This window comes from Prinia subflava, chromosome 2 (assembly GCF_021018805.1).
Source record: "Prinia subflava isolate CZ2003 ecotype Zambia chromosome 2, Cam_Psub_1.2, whole genome shotgun sequence".
NCBI lineage: Eukaryota > Metazoa > Chordata > Aves > Passeriformes > Cisticolidae > Prinia > Prinia subflava.
In genome coordinates, this window is record NC_086248.1 from 82335708 (window position 1) to 82358422 (window position 22715).

A 22715-nucleotide genomic window follows, 5' to 3' on the forward strand; every position below is an offset into this window, starting at 1 on the left:
AGCCTGGGGAGATCTTATGGAGGCCTTTAAGTACCTAAAGATGGCATACAAGAAGGCTGGAGAGGGACTATTGGCCAAGTGTAGTGATAGGACAAGGGCAATGGCTTCAAAATATAAGGGGGTAGGTTTGGATTTGAGATGAGAAATTCTTTACTGTGAGGTTGAGACATTGGAAGATGTTGCCCAGAGAAGCTGTGCATGCTCCATCCCTGGAAGAATTCAAGGCCAGGTTGGATGGAGCTTTGTGCAGTCTAGTCTAGTGGAAGATGTCCTTGTCCATGGCAAGAGGGGTCGGAAGAAGATGATCTTTAAAGATTTTTTAGTCAAAACTATTCTGTGATTCTACAGTAAATATTGAAATGTTGTTTTCTGAAGGACTAAGTATAATTTGTTAAGATTCCTGTGAGAGGTTTTCTTGTATTTAAGTGGAATTACTGCCTTGCTTCCTTTGGCAGATGATCTGTGTTCCCCTATGGTCACTTTTGCCATGCCTTCCAAGAATACAGAAGTAGCATGGTACGTGCAAATCTAGCAAGACCAGTACGTTCTTATTTATGAACGTGAATTGATTTTCTTCATGCCACAGTAACACTGGAAAGAAAGTAGGAATGATATAGTTGTTGTTTTTCTGTCATAAATTAATCTCTGCAGAGGATGACAAAATCAGAGGGCTGCAAAGGTATGGGAATTACTCTACCTTCATATGGAGATTGCTTAATTTTTATGAAGTAGCTCTTCAAAAAAGACAGCACCCCAACAAAAAATACTAAAATTGCAAACAGAGGTTTGTAAATTCACACTTCATTTATGTCCTGTATTAATTTTTTTCCCTCTAATATAGTTGTTGACTCTTGCGTGTGTGCGTGCTTCATCACTTGTTTTGTAAACAAGAAACACAGGAAGCAGACGACAAAGCTTATATGGAATGATGGTTTTATAAATAAGACTTCTTCTCTTTGTTTTCCAGATTCAATATTGCATAAACATGGGTGCATTCTTGGATAAACCAAAAACTGAAAAACATAATGCTCACGGTGCAGGGAATGGCTTGCGTTACGGCCTCAGCAGTATGCAGGGATGGAGAGTGGAAATGGAAGATGCTCACACAGCTGTTGTAGGTATTCCCCATGGCTTAGAGGACTGGTCCTTTTTTGCTGTCTATGATGGTCACGCAGGATCTCGTGTTGCAAATTACTGCTCCACGCACTTATTAGAACACATCACTAACAATGAAGACTTCAGGGCGACAGAAAAACCTGGATCTGCTCTTGAACCTTCAGTGGAAAATGTCAAGAGTGGGATCAGAACTGGCTTTTTGAAAATTGATGAGTATATGCGCAATTTCGCAGACCTCAGAAATGGCATGGACAGAAGTGGCTCAACAGCAGTGGGAGTTATGATTTCACCTGAGCATGTATATTTTATCAACTGTGGTGATTCACGTGCTGTTCTCTATAGGAATGGACAAGTCTGTTTTTCAACACAGGATCACAAACCTTGCAACCCGAGGGAGAAAGAGCGAATCCAGAATGCAGGAGGCAGTGTAATGATTCAGCGTGTTAATGGTTCATTGGCAGTTTCTCGAGCTCTGGGGGACTATGACTACAAATGTGTTGATGGTAAAGGCCCTACAGAACAACTTGTTTCTCCAGAGCCTGAGGTGTGTGAAATCTTAAGGGCAGAAGAAGATGAGTTTATCATCCTGGCCTGTGATGGAATCTGGGATGTAATGAGCAATGAAGAGCTCTGTGAATTTGTAAAGTCTAGACTTGAAGTATCAGATGACCTGGAAACAGTGTGCAATTGGGTAGTGGACACTTGTTTACATAAGGTATGTTACTGTTTTCTCCAAGCAGCTGTTTTAAAATTATCCTATGGTTAGATGGGTACAGTGTGAACAGATGTTTCTGGCCTACTGTTCCTGTTCTCCAACTTCTTTTCCTCAAAGTTCTGTACCCATTTGACTGTATATCCTTGCTGAAGAATATACAGCCTCACTCTATTATATGCTTGGAAAGGTGATAGCAATTGCAAAAATAAAGGATTTTTTCCCCCCCAAGTAATGCTTGCATATAGTTCCAGCTCTAAGTTTTGATTGTAAATACAAAATTTGTAAAATTAATCTATTCTGAGCAAGGTACTTTGTGGAGTATTTGGTTCTTTGAAGTTGTGTAGTGTTTGTATTCTGTGCATAAAACCAGTGTTGGCACCATCTCCTCCTCAAGGTGTTGCTTGTCTCTCCTCTGTGCCCTCAGCTCATTGTAGCTTAGATGGAGTAACACCACCTTTGCATCTGAGCTTGCTTCCACTCCTCACATTTAGTTTGTTTGGAGCAACTACTGGTTGGTCTACATATGTTAAATAGGTATTCCGTTTCCAGCATTCCCTGAACGTGCAACTCCTGCTAGTACAAAGAGAGTTCCTTTGTTAGGCCACAGACTAAACATGCAATTATGAGAAAAATACTGAAATTCACAGTTGTGACTCTAAAGGGTAAGTTGTGTGTTTTTTCCAGAAATAGGGCTGTATTCCAGCATATACCATACAGTGTATGATTGGTTTAAATACTGTTTAAATTGATTTTCTGACCAAGAACTCAACCAGCCTTGTTAAAGGATGGTCACTCCTGGATACTTCAGTAAAACTGGGTGCTGACCATGTGTTTATTTTCCAAAGTCAGACCCTGGTTCTCTGTAACAATATTAGAATGTTGTATTACGTCTTCATGCTGTGGATTGTAGCACATAATACTATGTCATAGGTGTCCTCATATGCTTGGTACAAAAGAGAATGTGGGCTAACTCCTAAGCAGTATTTCTGAAGGAATTAATTGTGATGTCAAATTCTTAATTGCCTCAGGAGAAGGCTTTGTTGTGATAGGTGATCAGAACTATCCACTAGCTTAGGTTTACACAACAACGGTGTGCAGTGACTAATGGCACTTCATATTCTACACACAAAAAAAAGTGAAGTTAAGATTTTATTTCCAAACCAACCAGTGGTTTAAATTATGATTCTGCTGGATCCCTTTTCAAGAGACTTAAAACTGTGTTTTTAAGTTTGGCTGTGAATTATAATTTTGAAAACTAACTGTGAACAGGAAAATGGTATCAGAGTATGCCAGTAAAGAACTGGCATTAAAATTAGTATCTAAAAAAGCCTTTGGGTGGTATTTTGAGCACACCATAGCCAGTAAGGTCAGCTTGGCCTTATGAAACATTTCTATTTTATACTTGCTTCAAGGTGCTGTGTGACACAGGTGCGTTCTGATAAACAGACTTGCAATGCATGTATTGGCTTACATGAATGCCCTGCAACTGAAACAAATTAGTTGCTTGAGATAAGCTATTCTAATACTGTAGGGGAGTATTCTGCATTTAATTTTGCTACAGGAGTTGTTTTACAACTTGGCTTAAGGTAGCATTACACAACTCTCTAATTTCTGACCTGTTTTATTGGTGCTATTTTAAAATGATTTGACATGTAGATAAGTCCATTAATTATTTAGACTTCAATACTAAGAATATACAGTCAAAATCAGCCAAATTAATTCTAGTGAGCAATGTAGTTGGGACACTGAGAGGTTCCTATTGATGAAAATACAGGATTTTTTCCAAGTTTCTTTTTTTTCCAGGTTTATCTGTAGTACTGTATTTGGCAAAAGTACAAATGTAATTAGAGTAGAAAGGTGAAGAACAAGACTAAAGATACTAACTGCTCTTTCTTTCTTGTCACATAGGGGAGTCGTGATAACATGAGTATTGTATTAGTTTGTTTTCCAAATGCTCCTAAGGTCTCAGAGGAGGCAGTGAAAAAAGATGCTGAGTTGGATAAGTACTTGGAATCACGGGTTGAAGGTAAGAAATCCACTTAGTTCACTGGATAGTGAACAAATCACAGTTTGATGGTGATAGTGAGCACAATGGTATCATAATATCTTGAGCATGAAAACAAAAGCCATGAAAGACATTATGCCACTTCATGTCGGGTTAAATTCAGGCCTGGTTATAACTCTGAACTTTTGTATGTCAGGAAGAATGTTTTAGGCCATGTGCTTAGTTTATTCTGGTATTCTACAAACATTTTCTTAATATGAGCTTTAAGTTTTTACTGCTGGCTTAAAGTGCAACTGCTGATCTTGCAGAGTGTTGTATCAGCTCAGTAAATTGTGATCTTGCTCATGTCCTGCTTATGAAATGTTAAAGGAGATATTTGTACTATTTCTTCCCTTTTTCTGTGCAAGTTTTTGACAGAAAGAAACATCTGTACTGGGTTTTTGTGTCAATGTCCCAATAATCTAGATAGTTGATGTAGCCACCCTAAATTTTAATGTGTATTAAAGGTCTTCAGGTATGAGTTATGTCTGAGCACACAGCTGTTGTGTGTGGTGTCTTTTCCTCTTGTTTAAGTGGGAACTAAATTGAAATGGGTTGTATATTTCTAATTTCTGCTGAGATTAGAGAGCACTAGTGGTCACTTCAAATGCTAGCTCTAGGCCTGTTTCTTGGAATTTGGCTTCCATCCCAGGCTTCCTAGATGACACTAGTTAAGATAAATACCTGTTATCTTCTGTGTCAGAGTGGAGTGCATGAACTGGTAATAGGCTCTGGGAGAGAGCCAGGAGCAGTTGCCTTCACTGGCAGCAGTCAGGTGTGCACAGTGGGTACAGGTTAGTATTCCCAGCTTCTTGGTGGCTGCTTTCTGTTAGTAAATAGGTGAAAGATATATGGAACAGCAGTGGATTTTATTGCTTTTGTAAGTGAATGCTAAGATTAGTAGAAAAGCTGTCAAATAAATGGTGATCAGAGTGTCTGGATTAACTAATGTCTTAACTGATTATTTTTAGCTCTGTTACCACATTTAACTACATAATACATTTACCAAAAAAAATAGTTGAGAATTTGTAGTCCAGATTGATGTGGAATCATTGCAAATATAACCCAAAATGATTGTTTAGCTTCAGTGCTTCAGAGAAATTAATTGCTCCAAAGCTTGAACTTCTGTTGCTTCAGCTCTTGATTTTTTTTCCCTGCTTGAGTTCCCTGTGTCGTTCTGCGTTTTGCTGATTGGACCAATTAGTTCAAGGCCTTTAAAAGGCAAGTATTTAGCAAGAAATGACAGTTAGCATATTTGAGAAATTATGACAAGGAGTGGAGAAAGTAAATGAAACAGTCTTCATAAGAACTTGAAATAGCTATCTGAATTTTAACAGATTTTTGCATTCATAAATTCTATGAAATCGTAATTTTGACAGTCTCTGTAACTAAAAGGGAAAAAAAAGTTGTGGGACTGCAGTTTACCTTACACATGTGCCTTGAATATTATTAGTTCAGAAAGGATAAAAACCTTAGCAAAATGCTTCAAACCACTAAGCAGCATGAAGAAAATTGTTTAGAGATATGTTGGAATTTTTTAAAACAGTCTGATTTAAAGGTTTAAGTAGTGAGCAGGAATGCTTTTGCCTTTGGAAAACCACATATGGACAAGAGTAGTATCTCAAGTGTTGGAGTTGGTAAATGTTTTGGAAGCCGGAGTTTATTTTTGGTTAAGACAACTGCTTTAATCAGTTTTGTATTTGTCTTTTAACTTAGTGCAGAAAGCTCTGCATGAAAGAGTTGTGCGTGACAATTTGAACTGTCTTTGACTCTGAAAACATAAAGCCTGGTAGATATGTTGTGACACTGATAATATGGATTTGTTTAAAATACCTTTCTAGAGGCTGACTATTCCTTTCAAAAAGCAAATAATGGTATTTGAACACAAATTAACAAGAACAGCATAAAAAAATTGTTATTAACAGCTCACAAGGTGCAGTTAGCTGATAGCCAATAACAATTAGATTTGTACCTGTAGTAAAAACATTCTGATAAAAGTAAAGTTGTCTTGGAACTACCGAGCTACAAAGATAGATGTTGTCAAAAATGTAATCTATGAGCTCTCTTGGATACCCTCCACTTTCACTAAGTGACTAATATAAATCAGGGCAACATTAGCATTTAGTATAAAATCCTTTGGGATTTCCTGAAGCAATTTTAGTTTGATCACTGCTGTTTATTCATAATGATACACACTGTTCTGTTTCTGTTCTCTTGTGGACCTTAAATTTCAAGCTGACTGTATGAACCCATCAAACAACAGGGCAACAGGGGTTTTTTCACTACTAAACTTCGGCATTTTAAGCTCTGGCTCAGGGAGAAAAGCAATGTTTAAGGCATGCTTTTGTTAGATTTAAAAAAGTAAAAAAAATTAAAAGAAAAGCAGTTTAATATTTGAGCATGTAATGTTTGTGCTCTGTACATTCACAAATGGAATGCTGAGATTTTGTATATTTGTATAAGGAGTTGAGTTAGTAGTTCCCTAAGATCTTTCCAGAGTTCTTAAAAGAGAATTATTGTCTTAATACCAAGAGATTTTTTTTTTATTTAAACAGATTGATTAAAAAGCAAATTCAGCAAGTCATTGTTGACAGAGATTTCCAGTGGAAGAAATACATACCAATACTCTGTTGCTAGTTTGGGTTTTGAGGTTGACTGAATGTGGATAACTGCATTCCAAAGCTGCCACTTGTAGAGTATACTGAAATACTTAATGAGGTTAAGCTTGTGCCTGAGTCATTTATGACTCTGAGCACAGCCCTGCTTCTGGTTTGAGTCATTTAATTGGTCCATCTCCAAAGCACAATCAGAGTTCCAGACTGGTTTGGGTTGGAAGGGACCTTAAACATCACCTAGTTCCAACACCACTGCCATGGCCAGGGCACCTCCCACAGGGGTCTGGGCAGTAGTGAGGTTATGCTAAGTCACCCTTTCCTTACTGCCCCTTGCAAATACTACTTTCTGCTCTCTGTTTTTCAGAGATCCAAAGCTTGGTCCCACAAAGAGAAAATCAGGCACAGAAGTCAATTCACTTCTCTGATATGTTTCAGTTTATTTGAAAGGGTGAATTGCAGTTAATAACAGACAAACCACAGAACTCCACAAAACCCCAAAAAACTAACCCTGGAAATCATAAGTAGGGGCACATGATCTGTGTAGGCTTAAACAGTCTTACTGGTAAATCCTCAGTTAATCCCCTGAGGTGGATGGTGAATATATACCGTATATAAAACTGATTTGTCATCATCTGATAGCTGGGCATGAAAGGAGGTGCTGGAACATGGAGAACTTGTAATGCTGTCTGGTTGGGGACCTGAATTTATATAAAATTCAGTAAAAAGTGTTATGTGAATTTTCAAAATGCCTATCCGTGAGTGAAGTCTTGAGCTTTCAGTGAAAAATGCTTTAGAAGTTAATTAGTAGACTTGTAGTGGATTTTCATGAATATACATATATATATATATGTGGAATAATAATATCAGGAATTGTTCTCTAAGTGTCTGAATTATATTAGCAATGCAAAGCTATCTGTAGGGTTATTCTTAACATCACAGAGATTAAGCTGAAAACTTTGTAAATGCCCCTAAATCTGTTTCTGAAAACGTTTCATTTCTTTCTCTGGTGGCCTTTATCAAGCACATCCACAGTGTGTATCTGCCAACTGATGTGTAATGACAATGGGTCATGCTTGGTCATTTGCTGTATTCTCAATTTTCTGTTAGGAAGGTGGGGTTTTGTTTGGTTTTTTTTTTCTTTTTTGAGAGAGGGAACAGGTTCTGGATAAAATTACTCACTCTGATACCAGGAGAAGAAAAAGATAATGCTTAGTTCAGCTGGAACTCTTTCTTTGCCACCTTCTAGAAATGGAGAGAAGATGCTCATGGTTCAGTTCAGCACTCCCTGAGAAGTTATTACACAGTATAAATGTATATGTTTCTAATACCAAGAATCATACAGCAATTCTTAGCTGTGATTGCTTTCATTCCTTTTTAAGAAGATATAAACCCCTTATGCTTGCAATAAGTATTTAGAAATTGCTTTCTTTCATAGTTTTTCTTCTTATTAATGCTTGCTATTTGTCTGCTTTTCCTATGTACACAGAACCAGGTGTGCTCTTGGTATAAAAAGTATATATTCATAAGAAACGTTTCCTGTCAAATGTATCTCAGCAAAATTATATTATAGCAGTACAATTACTCCAAAGCAGAACTGTTCAAAAGGATGCAATTTATAAGAGGAGTTGTGGCTAATTTGTGTGGGTATGTGTGGAAGAAGTGATCAAAATCCTAAGATTCGGGCATACTTACTCAGCTATCATTTCCTTTGCTAGCCATAATTCATCCTTAATGGATGATGGATGATAATACACATCAAGTTTTGTGGAGCAATCTTTAATTTTAATCACTTCTAGTAGTAGTGCACATATCTTATTCTTTGCAAAGCTTGTGTGGTGCTGGCTTAAAATTGGGGCTTAGAAGCATAATAGTGCCTTATTTGTTACAATCTAATTATTCTACTAGTGATTGCTTTGAGGGGCTACAGATCTGCCTCATGCAAAGTGGGTGAGTACCTTGCCAAGCACTTGGTTCATCTTGGTAGTCCTAAGAGAAGCCTGAATACTGCTTGCTTCCTAGGAAAGTGGTAGACATCAACTGAGGTTTAAATACTAGGGAACTCAGGATGAAGGGTTTGAGGAAGGGAGGTGGTGTGCTTTTCTGCTAACTTAAGAAACTCATAAACTGCAGGCTCCAACTCAGTCATCCAGAATATAATCAATTGTAAAAAAATTAAATTATTTGTTTTTTATCTTTGTATAGTAGTCAAGATACAGAATGACTGAAGTTTGTTTAGGATGATATTTGGGAGGACTCATTCTTAATTCTTCTTAAAGATATTTTTTTATCTAGGACAGTGTCTACAAGAAGTAGCACTCCATTCCTTAATTTAGTTGATTTCTAGAAAAAATATCCTCTCTTAAAAATAGAAGGCTTGTGCATACAAGTCCAGCCCTTTTTATGCCATAGTAGTGGTTAAATGAGTAGGGGCTGATGACCTGAAGCTGGTAGCATTACATCTGTGTGTGTATACACAGGTATTACACATTCATCTTAACAGCAATCCTGATGAAAGAGAGTATGTGAAGATTTACTACAATTTAGGCAGTTCTTTTCCAAGCTGGAAGAACTTACTAGCACTGGACTTGACTTGTGTTGTATGTCAGCTTTGAAAATGGAATATATTTTTTAATTACTATTAAAGTAAGTATTTTTAATCATTTCTCAACTGTTCCATATTCTGTTTTGACCACTGGAGTACTAATATTATCTCTCCATTATCTATCTCTTGACTGCATGGTGGTCAGAGTGTTTATGCCCTGGAGATTGGGGCCTTTGAGGACACAAGGTGTTACTCCCAGGGAAGTGTGACAGAGTCCTGGGGAAGCATTGGCTTTATGGCATGTAACGTGCTGCACTGCAAGGGGGAGCTGACTGGAACAGACTCCCAGCGCTGTCTTTTTCAGAGAGAGCAGCCTGCTATCTCCAGGGTATTTCATTCACAGTCTGCTTCTGACATGCTCTTACAGAGTAAGGCTTGATGCATACTGGAAAGACAGACTCAATTTAAGCACTGTTCTACCATGCAAGGACAACCTAAAATATAAAGAGTGTTTTCCTGTTTACAAGTAACTTTTTCATAATGCCTCTGTTAAAAAAATGATAATATCTTATATTTCACTGTCTTAGCTAATGGGTGATATTAATTCAGGATTTCTTCTGTTTTTAAACTAGAAATTATGGAAAAATCGGGTGAAGAAGGAATGCCTGATCTTGCTCATGTTATTCGTATTTTAACTGCAGAGAATATCCCTAATTTACCACCAGGAGGTGGTTTAGCTGGCAAGTGAGTACAGTACTGGAATTTCTTGAACTGTTAAATTCACTGACAGTCTTTCATTTAAATGTTTTAAAGTTTTCTTATTGTAATAGCTATACTCAAAACAAATTTTTATAATTGAAGGTAGTTTAGCTTTTGCACCATATAAACATTTGTGTCACTGTTCCTAGTCCAGAATGGTAAAGAGGAGACACATAATCATATTCTGGTACATAACATTAATTTATTATGTCCATTGGCCATTTCAAAAAGTAAAAATATATGTGTTCTTGGCTTTTTACTGCATTACATTTGTTAAGACCTATCAAACAACGTGAATATCAAAATGCCAGGAGATCATTCCTCATGTCATGTTTTCCCAAGCACTTAATTATAAGTTTGGAACAGTACTTATTTGCTCAGCAAACATTCTTATAAGAAAATTGTTTCTATTTGTTTAGTCTGAAATTGAATGATAACCAAGAACACTGAACTAAAATATGCATCATAAAACTTAACAGGAATAAACCTTCAGAAAGTACATTGATTTTCTGGGGAACCCAGTGGTGATGTTCTAGCAGTCCCTAACTTAAGGATTTTAATGAAAATAATTTAGGTTTGCATAAACAATTGTTAATCTGGAATTCCCCAGACAGTAGGACTGGTTATTGTTCCCTGGCACAGAGCATGTTGTTTCTGGAATATTCGTATTTTACAAGATATCAAGTCCTGTTCTCTGAGCATTTGTGTGTGTGTGTGTGTACATCTATCTTCAGTGTGTGTACTTGTTAATGAGCACTGTTTGCCTTGATTATATCTTTCTAGCCTTGGAAGTATCTGTACATTCTGGACCTTTTTCTCCACTTGTGTGCATTCCAGGCATTCAGAGAAGTTTTATTGTGCCTGTTCTTCTTGCTGCCTCCTAGTTGCTGTGTTTTGTTATTTTGCTCATTAATAACTACATCATGTACTGCTGCACTGTTCTGGACCCTTGACATATAAATTCTGTTTTAATTTGTTGTGATCCAGGTTACATTTTTCATGGACTTGGTTCAGAATTTACATTTTGGTGCCTTTCTCTTCATCTTGACTTTTCAAGTCCCCTGACTTCAGGGGTGTACCTGCAGTTTCTTTCAGGAGAATATTATACAGTCTTAAGTAACTTGTTCTTGGCCTCCAAACTTGGGACAAAGACAGGCAGTGACATATGTAAGTTGATTTTACTTGCAGGAAATTAATGGAAGTCTCGGAAAAAATACTACTGCACAACCCAATCCACCTACTGTGTAACTTAAAACTTTTGTCCTAATAAGAGAATATTCTTTTTCCTGAGGTAATTGTCCTGGGATGTTGCCAGGTCATGAAGAAGTTACGCTTTGTCCTTGTGTTTGAACATCAAGACCTGGCTCAAACAGGTTGCAAAAAGAACTTACCTGTGGCTGTCATCCACGGTTGTAGCACCAGTTAAAGTTGTTCCCAACGTTTAGTATGTCTGAGCTGGAGAAATGCAATACAGTGTTACTGTGACTAGAAGTTTGCAAACCTTAGGAACCCTTTAAATAGCTCCATTTACATTGGCACTGTATAATTCCTTCTATAAAGCTTCTCACTTATGTAGAAGCCCCTGCTGGCCCACCCTTTGAGATGGGAGATTTACAGGTGTCAACTCTGCTGTGGTCAGCTGAGGATGCTGTTTTATCCTATAAAATCATACTCTCGAAAGTCTGTTTTCTGGCTTGACTCTAATCCCCTTGTGATTTCAAATCCTACCTCAAGAATGGAGGTTTGTTGCTGAAGTAAACAAAAGTCCTGAGCTATTCTGCCCTCTGTGCTTTTGTAGCTCCACTCAACATCTTGCTCCTGAGTTTTCCCATGAAAGAAAAGCACAGAGAAATAGACTGGTGAAAGAGAGAAAAGTGAATTTAAAAGATGGGATAATTTCCAAGAAGCTCACTTTAATGGCTGTTTAAACCCACTGCAGTGGCTACCTGCTGCTTCTGTGGTAGTCTTGCTTGGACTGTCCAGACGTTTTCTGTTACATTGGAGGTGCTTTTGCTTTATGTAGTACAGACATGTAGTCAGAATTGTGCCATTCCTCTGTCACCAAATGTGGAACTAAATGGAGAGACCCCTTTCCTCTGTCATTGGCTAAAAGATTCAGTTCCTTTTCTCTAGGAAGATCTTCCACCAATTCCAAGGGGTCCCGTACTGCCTCAGATATTCATCCTTTCCAGATTTCTCAAATATGTTCAGAAGGAGCCTCATCAAACTTGTAGCATCTTCAGTATTCTGGGGCAGAAAGTTCTGTTGCATCAAGAGCCATGTATATTCAAGACATTTGCTGCTGATTTGACATTTGATGCCTTTGTGCTCTTTAGAAGAGTCAACAGTTGGTGCCCCTCATTCTGTAAAACACAATTTTTAGAGATCTTGGTCATTTCCAGACTTAGTCCACATAGCAGTTCTTTTTTGTTGAAGCTGTCAGTAACTTTGATCATATTTATTATAGCTGTCTGAATGTTTCCCAGTTTTAACTTTGATTTGAAAATGTGAGTACATGACCTTTTTTTCCATCAGAAATCTGTTTATATCATGGGTTTTATTTTTTGTCAAGTTCTTTGTGTGTATTTTGACTGCCTGTGAAAGTGTGGCCTTAAATGGCACTGCTGCAAAAAAAAAAACCCTAAAAAAAATCTAATTTAAAATCTAGTGGCTTTTGTATTTTAATTTTTACAGTGTGAATAGACAATAGAAAACACATCTCAGGGGTTGTATACTCTGCATACCACACTTCAGAATTTTGTAGGCAAGTTGTAACCTCTGTATGTGTAATAAAGACAGGGAAAAGGTAAACTGTCTTCAAGTACCACATCCAGAAATAAGGCAAGAAAATCATCAATTGTTCAAACTTGAAGAACTTTTTATAACAACCAAAATATAGATTTAAATGTTACTCTTGACAAAATCTGAATATGCAGTTCTAAGAAGAGGTGGACCATGGGGAGGGTAAGGTAAGAAAATGGTTTTACTTTGCTCAGGCTTTACAAATCTTGACCAGTTGCTAGCTCCCCAAATTCTTACTGAAAGTGAGTAAAGACAGAGTGTGGGTTTCATCTTTCTAAAAGGCAGATTAAAAGAATAATGCCTTAAATACTTGAGAATGCCTACTCTGATCAAACTTTTCTCAATGTCTTGAAATTTGTTTTGCTTAATTTTTTTTAAAACTTCTCTTTTTAGGCGTAATATTATTGAAAATGTGTATACTAGGCTGAATCCACACAGAGACAGTGAGGGGGTAAGTTCCCATTTTGATTGCTAAACCTCTTTGTTAATGCAAACATCAAAGTTGTCATACTTTAAGCAAAAGTGTTTATCACTAGGAATAAAGTATTAGAAATACAAGGTACATATTTTGTAGCATACTGCTAAGTTTTATCTTGCTTTGGATGGATTTGATATAGAAGTTCTTCCTCGAAAAGACAGAAAACTGACACCCAGTTCTGAAAGACTTTTTCAACATCTAAATGACTACCACTTTCTCAGTCAAACCTATGAGGCAATAGTGCAGGGTTTTTCTAAGCTGCGGTTTATAATTGTAAAAAAATTGCAGTCAGCAAATCTGTCACTAACAGCTGTTATGTCTGCTGTCCTGACACGTAGTACAAGAGGGGGCAAACACACTTCCTGTTGTCTTCTGTAAGAAGGCCTTGGTACACTGAATATAAAAGATTACAAGGCTAATATTGACCATTTTCATTGCATTTACACTATCTTTTCATGTCCCATCTCTACTGGTCTAAGGAAAAGTAATTTTGGATGACTTCAGTTATGATTTCTAAAATGGCTTACTTTCTTCTTCCTGTTTCCTACAAAAATTGAATTTTAAGTAGTATGCTTAAATATGGTTTATTGTACTTCTAAACCTGATCATTAGGTAGCTCTTAATATTAGTGTAAATAATATCTGGTGTTTCTGTCAACTGTGGCTAAATTTATTTAAAAACTGGAAAACTGAAGAATGATGAACATCAGAGCTTGTACACGTTGTCGTTTCCTGTACAGTTTATGTGAACTATTTTGTGGAAGTACCATTCCTATTCTAGTAAATCTTTTGTGATTTTTTTTTTCTGAGATGGCTACCAGGCTCTCAGTCAGGTAGTTATTACAGTGAATGGTGTTGCACTTGAAATATCTTGAAATGATCAGTTGTGCACCATGAGATAGTAAGTAAAGTCTCACTACAGTTGTTACTGTGTCTTTACCATTGTCCTCTTCTCTTAACTGCCTATATTTCATTTATTATCTTCAGTTAGAAAGCTTGTGTGGGTGGAAGGGGACACTATTCTGTTGGCATACAAATGGAGAAGAAATTTCTTAACTTCTTAATTTTTTAGGATTTGTTCCTTTGCCTAGTTTGAAAATGATAGGATATACTTTTTTCATTTGACTTTCAAGAAATTGTACAACAGTACCCCAAACCAAGATACACAAATTTGTCCTCTTTTTAGCTTCTTTAGTCCTTCAGGAAACTCTGCACCTCTGTCAGCCTGTTACTACTTTTTGTGTTCAGCCAGAACTTCCCCTGCTTTTTGGGGAAAAGTTACTGGTATATGAGGCTTATTTAAAAATTAAATAAAAATTAAAAAGCATAGGTTTTACGAATTAAATTGTATTTTAAGAAAAAAACATGAAAGTTTGTCTAATGGTTACGTTTTGGAAATGTTATATGCCATAGTTCCATTTATGATGCACCTGTTCTAAGTCTAGATTTACTTCTTAATAGCCCTGCAAGTTTGCTGAAAATCCTAATATGCAGTACAGCATCCGTTTGTCTATTGGCTTCTTTCAGGAAATGTTTGTGCATCATCCATTTAATTTAATAAAATGAGGTAGCTAACCTGAATATGCTTTTTGCTTACAAAAGATACCATTAACAGCTTTGACCTTTCTTGCCACTAAAATCCCTGAGTAGTTGGTTTGGCATTTAATTTGTTTATTTTAGAAAGACATGTGAACAATGGACTGCAGCCTACTTCCTAAATTTTTCTTATATTGATATAAAAGTGCAAATAGAGTGGTTTAAATTCTAGTTCGATCTTGTGATAGCTTGTCATTTGCCAGTCAGCACCTGTGTTCTTTTCACCCTGTGTGATATTAGCCCAGAGCAGTTTGAGAGAACGAACTCCCCTTCGGTGAAGGATGCAATTCCTGTTTGCATCTTCCCAGCAAGTTATCTTAATGTCCTTGAAGTGGATGAATCTAGTGGGCCTCTTCTCTGAGACAGTGAAAACACGACTTGCTTGCTGGTCTTACTCAGTTTCAGGTGTCTGTGTGGTGATCTTGTAGCCTTCTGACCTGGATACTGTAGTGTCCAGAGATGTAGAGGGAAGGAAGCTGTCCAGTTACTCCAAGTCAGACTGTTCAGAATGTCTGCATACAGTGAGAATGTTGCTACACATCTCACATTTAAACAGTACACAAAGGTAGGAAGAAAACAAACAGTATATCCCCATGATGACATTGCCTAGAAATCTGGCTAATCATGCTCCTGTTTAAGTTAGAATGAGGCGAGAGAAGATGTTCATATGAAAAACTAGGTGCTAGAGACATGGATGCTGAGTCTGCAGAGCACAAAGATACACCTGACTTGCACCTGCGCATCCTTCCCCATGTGTAGTTAACAGTGCACCTGTGTCTGCTGAGAGTGGTGTTGCACAGAATAGTTCTGTTACTGACTGGAAGCTGTGCCTGGGGCAGTCATTTGCCATCTTATGGCTGTGTATAAGGCTAGAGCAATTGTTATCATAGCAAAATAATAATGTAGTTAGTTGCTAAAATATTAATGCAAATGACTAAAAAACCCCCTCCAAACCCCACAAACAGCAACCCAAACAATCAGATTAACATTTGCAATTGAGAATATGGCTTCCTTCTAGAGACTATACATTTTAGTGTTTATGAACAATTTAAAAATAGTTACCATGAGTTTCTGTGAACTGGATCATAATAGCTTTGTAAGGTATTTCTTAGTGTATAAATTAAAACCTTGGTTGCATCTCTTTCTAGATTAGCTTGGTTTTACTCAGCACTGTAAACGTTTCAGATAGTGTTGCACTTAGATTTTTCTTCTTCTTTTTTTTTTTTTGGGGGGGGGGGGGCGGGTGTTATCCAAACTAGTCATAGTGGATTTTTATTCTTCCCATGTGCGTTTTCTGAGCAACCTTAACTCAACCTTAATAGAGCCTAAGTAAGGAGATGTCATGCAGAGCAAGAGTCTAGAAATAAAAGAATCCTTACTACACCAGTATTCAGAGGTCACTAGTCTGGCTTGAGGGTATAGCAGTCCTAAGTTTTTTCTGCTAGGAATCTCAGCAGATTACAAGAATTTTATAAACCCAGGGCTGGAGAGCCCTGTGCTGCAGTCACAGTGAACAACTTTGCCATTGTTTAAGCAGAGACTTCTGCTGTAAATGTGATGGCTTGTGCCTTTACAAATATAAGTGAAAGCATAGGAATCTGTTATGTATTGGGGCCTGATGATTTCAGATCTTTAAAGGAAGTTTAAAAGAATGTATTCATAGCTAAATAACTGTTAGCATTGTGATGTTACACTACCACTGAAGGGTTGTTCCACTTCCTGTATTAAGCTACTACCCTTTCTCTGTGACTCTACTTCTTTGACCATTTTGATTTTTGATCTGTTCCTAACACTAGGAGACTACTATCCAGTTAGACTACTTCACTGTATTTATATATCCTTAAACACAAAGAACAATGTTAAAATTACAGTGGCTGTGTTAATAGTTCCAGTGGCATTTGCTTAAAGCTGCCTTTAAGCATCTTACTTGATATCAGTCATGTTTCTCTCTTGTTTTTACTAATAATACACTCTGGCAGTTGGCTGAATCAAATCATATGCTACACATAAAAAACTGTAAATGGACACAACTTTTCCACCATTCTCACAACATCGTAAATCCAGTCTTTACCACATAGCAGCCCTTTTTATACACATAATTTAATAGCACAAAACTTGCGTAAAAATTGTGAATGCTCATGTTGAATATAGCTAGCACAAATTTATTCTTGATTTTATGGTCAGTAGCACTTCAGTTGAATTGAAATGTTAAGGAAGACAAATGCTACCTTGCACAATAACCATAGTTTTCAGGGACCTCTTCTAGCCACACATCATTAGAGAGAAATCTCTGTCTCTATGGTGTATAATATATAAAAGAGGCAATTTCTGTCCTACTGTCTGTGAGGTTTCTTGTCTGTTAGCACTGAGGGACAAGGGAAGGGAAGCACAAAATAGCCTGCTGTAAAATAGGGTGCAACACCATGCAGGATGTGAGTTTGAATATCAAACGCTAACAGCATTGCTAATTCAACTCCTACCAGCATTTGAATTGCTTAGGAGCCTCAGGGCTGCTATTATACTGCTTATTGCTTTTACTCTTCAGTGTTGCATGGAGCAAAATTATTCATTTCAGTCTGCCAAAGGAATTTTTAAAGATCTTGGTATTGTGAAACGTGGAAATTTCAGGTTGTATATGTGCTAATGTCAACCTCAGAGCAAAACTGATGGAGTAGACAAAATATGGAATTTAAATGTTCTCTGAATTTTAAAAAACGGGAAGTCTTCAGCTATATTGCCCTGTTTAATATTAGCTAAGTATATACATAACTCAGAGTTTTTTCTTTGTCAAACCAAGAAACAGGATACATATGTAGCCTCTTCTTGGTGCCCTGGGTTTTTGCTGACACTGTGCTTATAAGATATTAATGCAGTTCCATTTCATACATTAAAACTTCCTCCTTTATCTTGCTTCTCCTCACTGTGCTCTTGAAGAGAAGAGAGTATCGAGTTCTTGAATATTCTCTTGAATATTTGAATATGAAAATGCTAGTACATGGGAGTCAAAACATCTCAAACTAAGACCAGCAAACCACAGTGAAAGTATGTCTTATTTCCTGAACAAATTAAACTTAGAGGGATGCCATTGTATGCAGTAATACTCATTTTTGTGGTAAAATTGTCCCCATTTTAACTTGGACTGTGCTAATCAGTCTTGGGGCTTCCATTTCAGCGACGTTACATAGAGCATGCAAAAATCTCACTGATCTCAAGGTATTTTTTCAATACTGCAATTAAGCTTTTAAATGAATGATAGCAGTACTTGTAGTTACTACATGACAATAAAATGAGGTCAGCATGAAAACAAGGCAGTCTGGAGTTGGCTTCCAATGTCTTTCAAAATCTGCCAGCTTCCAGAGAGTTTCATTTGTCTGGATTGATAAGTTTCTATGTATTAATAATTTAAAATGTACTGTTCCCTTAAAGCAACAGTACTGCTTTAGCGCTTGAAAGTGAAAATAGCTGGTATCAGTGTCAGAGCACTGTAGCAGATGCACGTGTCTATCACCAAAAAACACAACACTTTTTTCAACTGAAGCCTTGTAACCAAGCAGCTCATTTGCTGAGGAGACTTCCATTCCTTAACCAGCACTCAATACTCAGATTTTGTGCGGTAGGTTCTTAGGTTTGACATTAAATAACTGGTCTCCCTGCTAATTTTTCTAGGCTATACACAATCTGCCCAAAGCTGTGTCTTTGTTGTTCAAATACCAGCATTTCCTGTGCTCATGAGTAGCTGCTTGCTTCCTTTCTGGCAGCATCATGCATGCAAAAATCAGAGTGTTCACTAAAACACTGAGCATTTATTTTGATGTGATGCTTCAACTAAACAGCTATTGGTAGAGTTATCTGTTCTCTGAGTTTTTCACAGAACTGTGCTGCTTCTAGCTGTGCAGAAATTTACAATTAAATATATTGATCTGGCTAAAGAAGCTTAAATGTTCAAAATTTTCCACTGATAAATGACCAGAGTTGTGGCGGGTATCATCTGTATTTATCAAAGACATTTGAAATAAAGATGGAGTTAATTGGGAAGAGGTACTTTGACTGGCTCAAAATGAACTGAAATTATTAGTGCTAGTTTCATAGTTATCATTTCTTAAATTGTGTTGTTGAAAAGGATGAACATGAAATACACTGTTCTAAGTTGTATGTTGCTAATAAGGTGTTTTACATTCAAATAAGAGATGTTTTCTCAGTTTGAAACAAAGATTGGTTTTTCGGTTTGCTGCTGCTGCTTTTTTTTTTTTTTTTTCTTTCGTTGTTTGGGTTTTTTTTTCCTTTTTTTTTTTTTTTTTTTTTCTTTTTTTTCTTTTTATGTGGTTAGAGAATCTTTTAGTTTAACTCCTGATCTTTTTGGGGTGTTGAATCTCAACCGAAGGAGCCCGGCGCGGCCGAGGAAGGCGGAACGCAGGGGAGGTTGGCGGAGGCGCTGAGGCAGATGCGGATTAATCATAGGGGCAACTACCGCCACCTTCTGGAGGAGATGCTGGCCGGGTACCGCCTGGCGCAGCTGCAGGGCCCGGGGCCGCCCCAGGACGCCGCGGCCCCCGAGCCGCCCCCGGGCCGCGCCGGCCCCGCTCCGCCCCCGGGCCCGGCCGCGGGCAGCGACCAGAGCGGCGAGCGGCGCGCCTGACACTGCGAGCGGGCTGGCGCCGCGCCGCGCTCTGCCTCCAGCGCACCTGGGCACTGCCGGCCTGAAGAGTCTCTGGCTTCGCCGTAGTTGAGTGCACAGATCGTTTACACGGAGCTCTTCCTTCCTTAGTAGTTCAGCTACTGTGGGATGCTGCAGTAATTGCATCCTAAGTTGTGTAGCAAGATTTAACTTCCCGTTTGAGATGCTGATTTTCCTTTTTCAAATCCTGTGTCACCAACAACAGCAATCTGAGTACGCAAAAAGGCATTTTTAAACTTTTTCTTTTGAAAACATTATTAAATAATAGTTTTGATGATATATGTTTGCTTATTGTAAAGTAATTTACATCTTAGTTGTATCTTTTGTGCAATTTAATTGAACTATACAAATTCTTCAGGGTTTTTTTTCTGCAGCATAATGTACTGCATGTTTGTGTTTGGTTTGTGTATAGTTTCTATTACAGCTAAATTATAAAAGCTGTTACATTTTAGGTTGTCACTTACGAAATGTTTGAATTTTTTTCAGTTTAGATTGTATCCAGTGTTCATCATAAATACTGATTTTTCTAGACAATGGTATTATCACTTCTCAGGTAGCATAGCATATATCCAGAAATTAAAATGTACTTAAATTTAGTACCTAGTGTCAAGTTACAACAATAATTTGTGATCAAATGAAAATAAAGAATATGCTGTGGAATAATATGTGTATGCATATTGACTCTTTTAAGCAAGTAATAAACCTTCTTTGAAGTGTTATTCTGACATGACTTGAAACTTTTCACAGCTTCTGCTGTGAACTCATGGTGTTCATTGGTTTCTACAAAGCTTTGAGTGATGTTGGATTTGGAGCATTCTTCATAGTCCTGTATTTGGCAACATGTCTCAGGTTCAAGCTGAATATCAGCCATATAAATGAATAAACTATTCTTCTAAAGTTTGCCTTCTTGCCAAATCTTTTCCTTGTCTCTTGGGGTACAGCACATACGCGTACGTCCTTTTGGGTAGGTCGGTGATAATATGGGGACTTGGCAGTAGTGGTAGCTCCTCTGCTAATAAGTGAAATCTGGAAGTCTTGTGTCAGTTGTCAGTTTATAACATAACACTTACACAAAAATATAATTGTTCAAAATAGGTACAAATTCTACCGCCTTCATGAAAATGACCCTGTGAGAATTTCTTTCGGACCAGGAATACCTGAGAACCTGAATTCCGCAGTACTTTGTACAGCTTTTTTTTGTTTTGTTTTGTAGTCCGCAGATGTAGCATGTATTGATGGTTGTGATTTAGTATAATTTTAGGTAAATCTTGATTTAAAATCATTCTGCTATAAGACCTTTACTGGATTCCTGTTTTATAAAAGGAAATTCCATCATGATGTTGACAAACAGGAAATATGTGTGTGTGGAAGTGGACAGGTATGGAAAACAAGGAAAATGTTTTCTGTATTACACTAGTGTTCTTCTTTATTATGCCACTGAAATCCAAAGTGCAACAAAATGTTTTCATTTGTATTGGTGAGTAGTAATATTTCTCCTCTTCTTTTCCTGTAGGGTTCTGGAGATCTAGAAGATCCGTGGTAGCCTTACAAATCTGCTAAAATGGTTTTGATTCTGAAAGGGGGAAAAAAACTTTTAAATCTGATTTCTTCAATACAAGGGAAAATTTCTGGTGGATTTCCAACATTTTGTGAAATGGGCAGAAAGATATTAGAATTTTCCATCATTTGTTCATTTTTGTGTTTTCTGATCTTGCCACTCTTAGCATTGCCTGTACTACAGTATTTTTACCAGCCTCAGGCATACTGATTACATCTGTAATGAACTTTGGCCCTAAAAAAGAAGGAAGGAAGGAATATTCTCTCAGCAGATCGGTGTATGTACCCGAGGTGCACGGGATTGTAGGTGTACTCTGAAGATACTGTGGCTAAATGAAACATGCAACACACAAGCATGAGAGAGAGTACAAGTAATTATTTGAGATGTTTCTTATTTCACTTGACCGAGTTGGAAGGCTTTGCAGCTCTGTGGCTTGGAAGTAATTTCAATTGGGCAATACGCTATCAGATGTGTTTTGGTTTTTTTTTTTAATTTTCCAGTTTTACCTGTATTACCAGACCGTTAGGTTTCCCTGCGGTGTCCAAATTGTGATACGTTGCTTACTGCTTGCTTGAAGATAAGTGTATTTGGCAATAATATATGAAGATTCTAGGCATCTAAAAGCAGTAAGAATTTTACGCATGTGTACAACACACCCTTCAACTCTTGCTAGAGAAAGTCTTTTTTAAAAAACCGAACTGGTGAATTTATAGTTAGTAGTGACTTGCTTTGACATCTCTCACAGCTGCAGGTTTTTTTTTAAAAATGCTGAAAATTTGCCTTTATTATAATGTAAATTGTGATTATTTTTTTGTTCTATATGTGGTTTTCTATAGTTTTTTGATTTTTTTCAGCTTAAGATACAGACAGAAGTCTTGTGTAATATGGGTATAATTTTTAATTGTTTGCATTATTTTCAAAGTTCAAATTATCACTTTGAGATTACTATAAATACACTTAAAATTATCTATTTTAAATTAAGAAAATATTAGAGATATTTTCATGGGTTCAATGACCTTTCATTTTATAAGCAATGGGCATGGTACAGAGTGGCTGTCATGTAAGGTACTTGAAGATTCTTAGTTTAATTCTATTTTTGCAATAACCTTGACTTTTTTTCTGACTTCTTTGAGTTGTGCATGTAATGAGTCCAGTAAATGCTGAAAATAGGGAAGAGTAAAGTATTTATCTAAAATAAAAGCTATTGGGGAGGGGAAACAGTGAATGTATCCATCTGTACATGATTTACATGCTGTGGATGCCTTGTAAACATTTTCCTATTTGTTTAAACTGTGTTTCAGCGAGGATGTAATTGCCCTTGTGTGTAGTTTTAAGCTAATGACAGTCATCAACTGGTTTTGTGTGAAATTAAATTCATGGTATTTTTCTGTAACTTTATCCCCATGGTGAGTCTGTACAAACCACACGCTCTTTCATACTGATGCCGAAGGCCAGCTATTCCAGTCATTTTGATTCACTGTGTATCTGATTTTTTTTTTTTTTTTAATTTTTTTTTTTTTTTTTTGGTCTAGAGAGGATTATTGCCACAGTATATTTTATTTATTCATTAGATTTTAGCCTTGTAAGTTAAAGTGTTTTAAATGATGATGTTAACAGGTATTTGTCCCTTTACTGGTTTTTTTGGGGTTGTTAAAAGATAGGGAATGAAGAATGCAAAATGGTTTATTGTTCAGACTGTCCGCTCTGATCCAACCCTGTACTGATAGTACCTTCCCAGTATGATATTGTGATGTTTCATACAATACAGTGAACATAACCAACTTGTTATCTTCAATAAAGGATTGCTAAAACAGTG

The 22715-nt window shown here is 37.1% G+C and overlaps 1 protein-coding gene across 3 annotated transcripts in view; it reads left to right on the forward strand.

Annotated features, from left to right (window-relative positions):
- The window catches only part of PPM1B (protein phosphatase, Mg2+/Mn2+ dependent 1B), a 60689-nt gene extending 37974 nt beyond the window's left edge, over positions 1–22715 (forward strand). For 2 of the 3 annotated variants that reach the window (XM_063390799.1, XM_063390798.1), the window contains 5 exons: positions 968–1831; positions 3740–3857; positions 9665–9776; positions 12987–13044; positions 19048–20238. In XM_063390799.1, the coding sequence (XP_063246869.1) occupies positions 986–1831; positions 3740–3857; positions 9665–9776; positions 12987–13044; positions 19048–19302 (1389 nt within the window). In that variant the 5' untranslated portion in view covers positions 968–985 and the 3' untranslated portion in view covers positions 19303–20238. Of the gene's footprint in view, positions 1–967; positions 1832–3739; positions 3858–9664; positions 9777–12986; positions 13045–19047; positions 20239–20854 lie in introns of those variants that run through there. The other variant, XM_063390800.1, reaches the window with a different exon arrangement.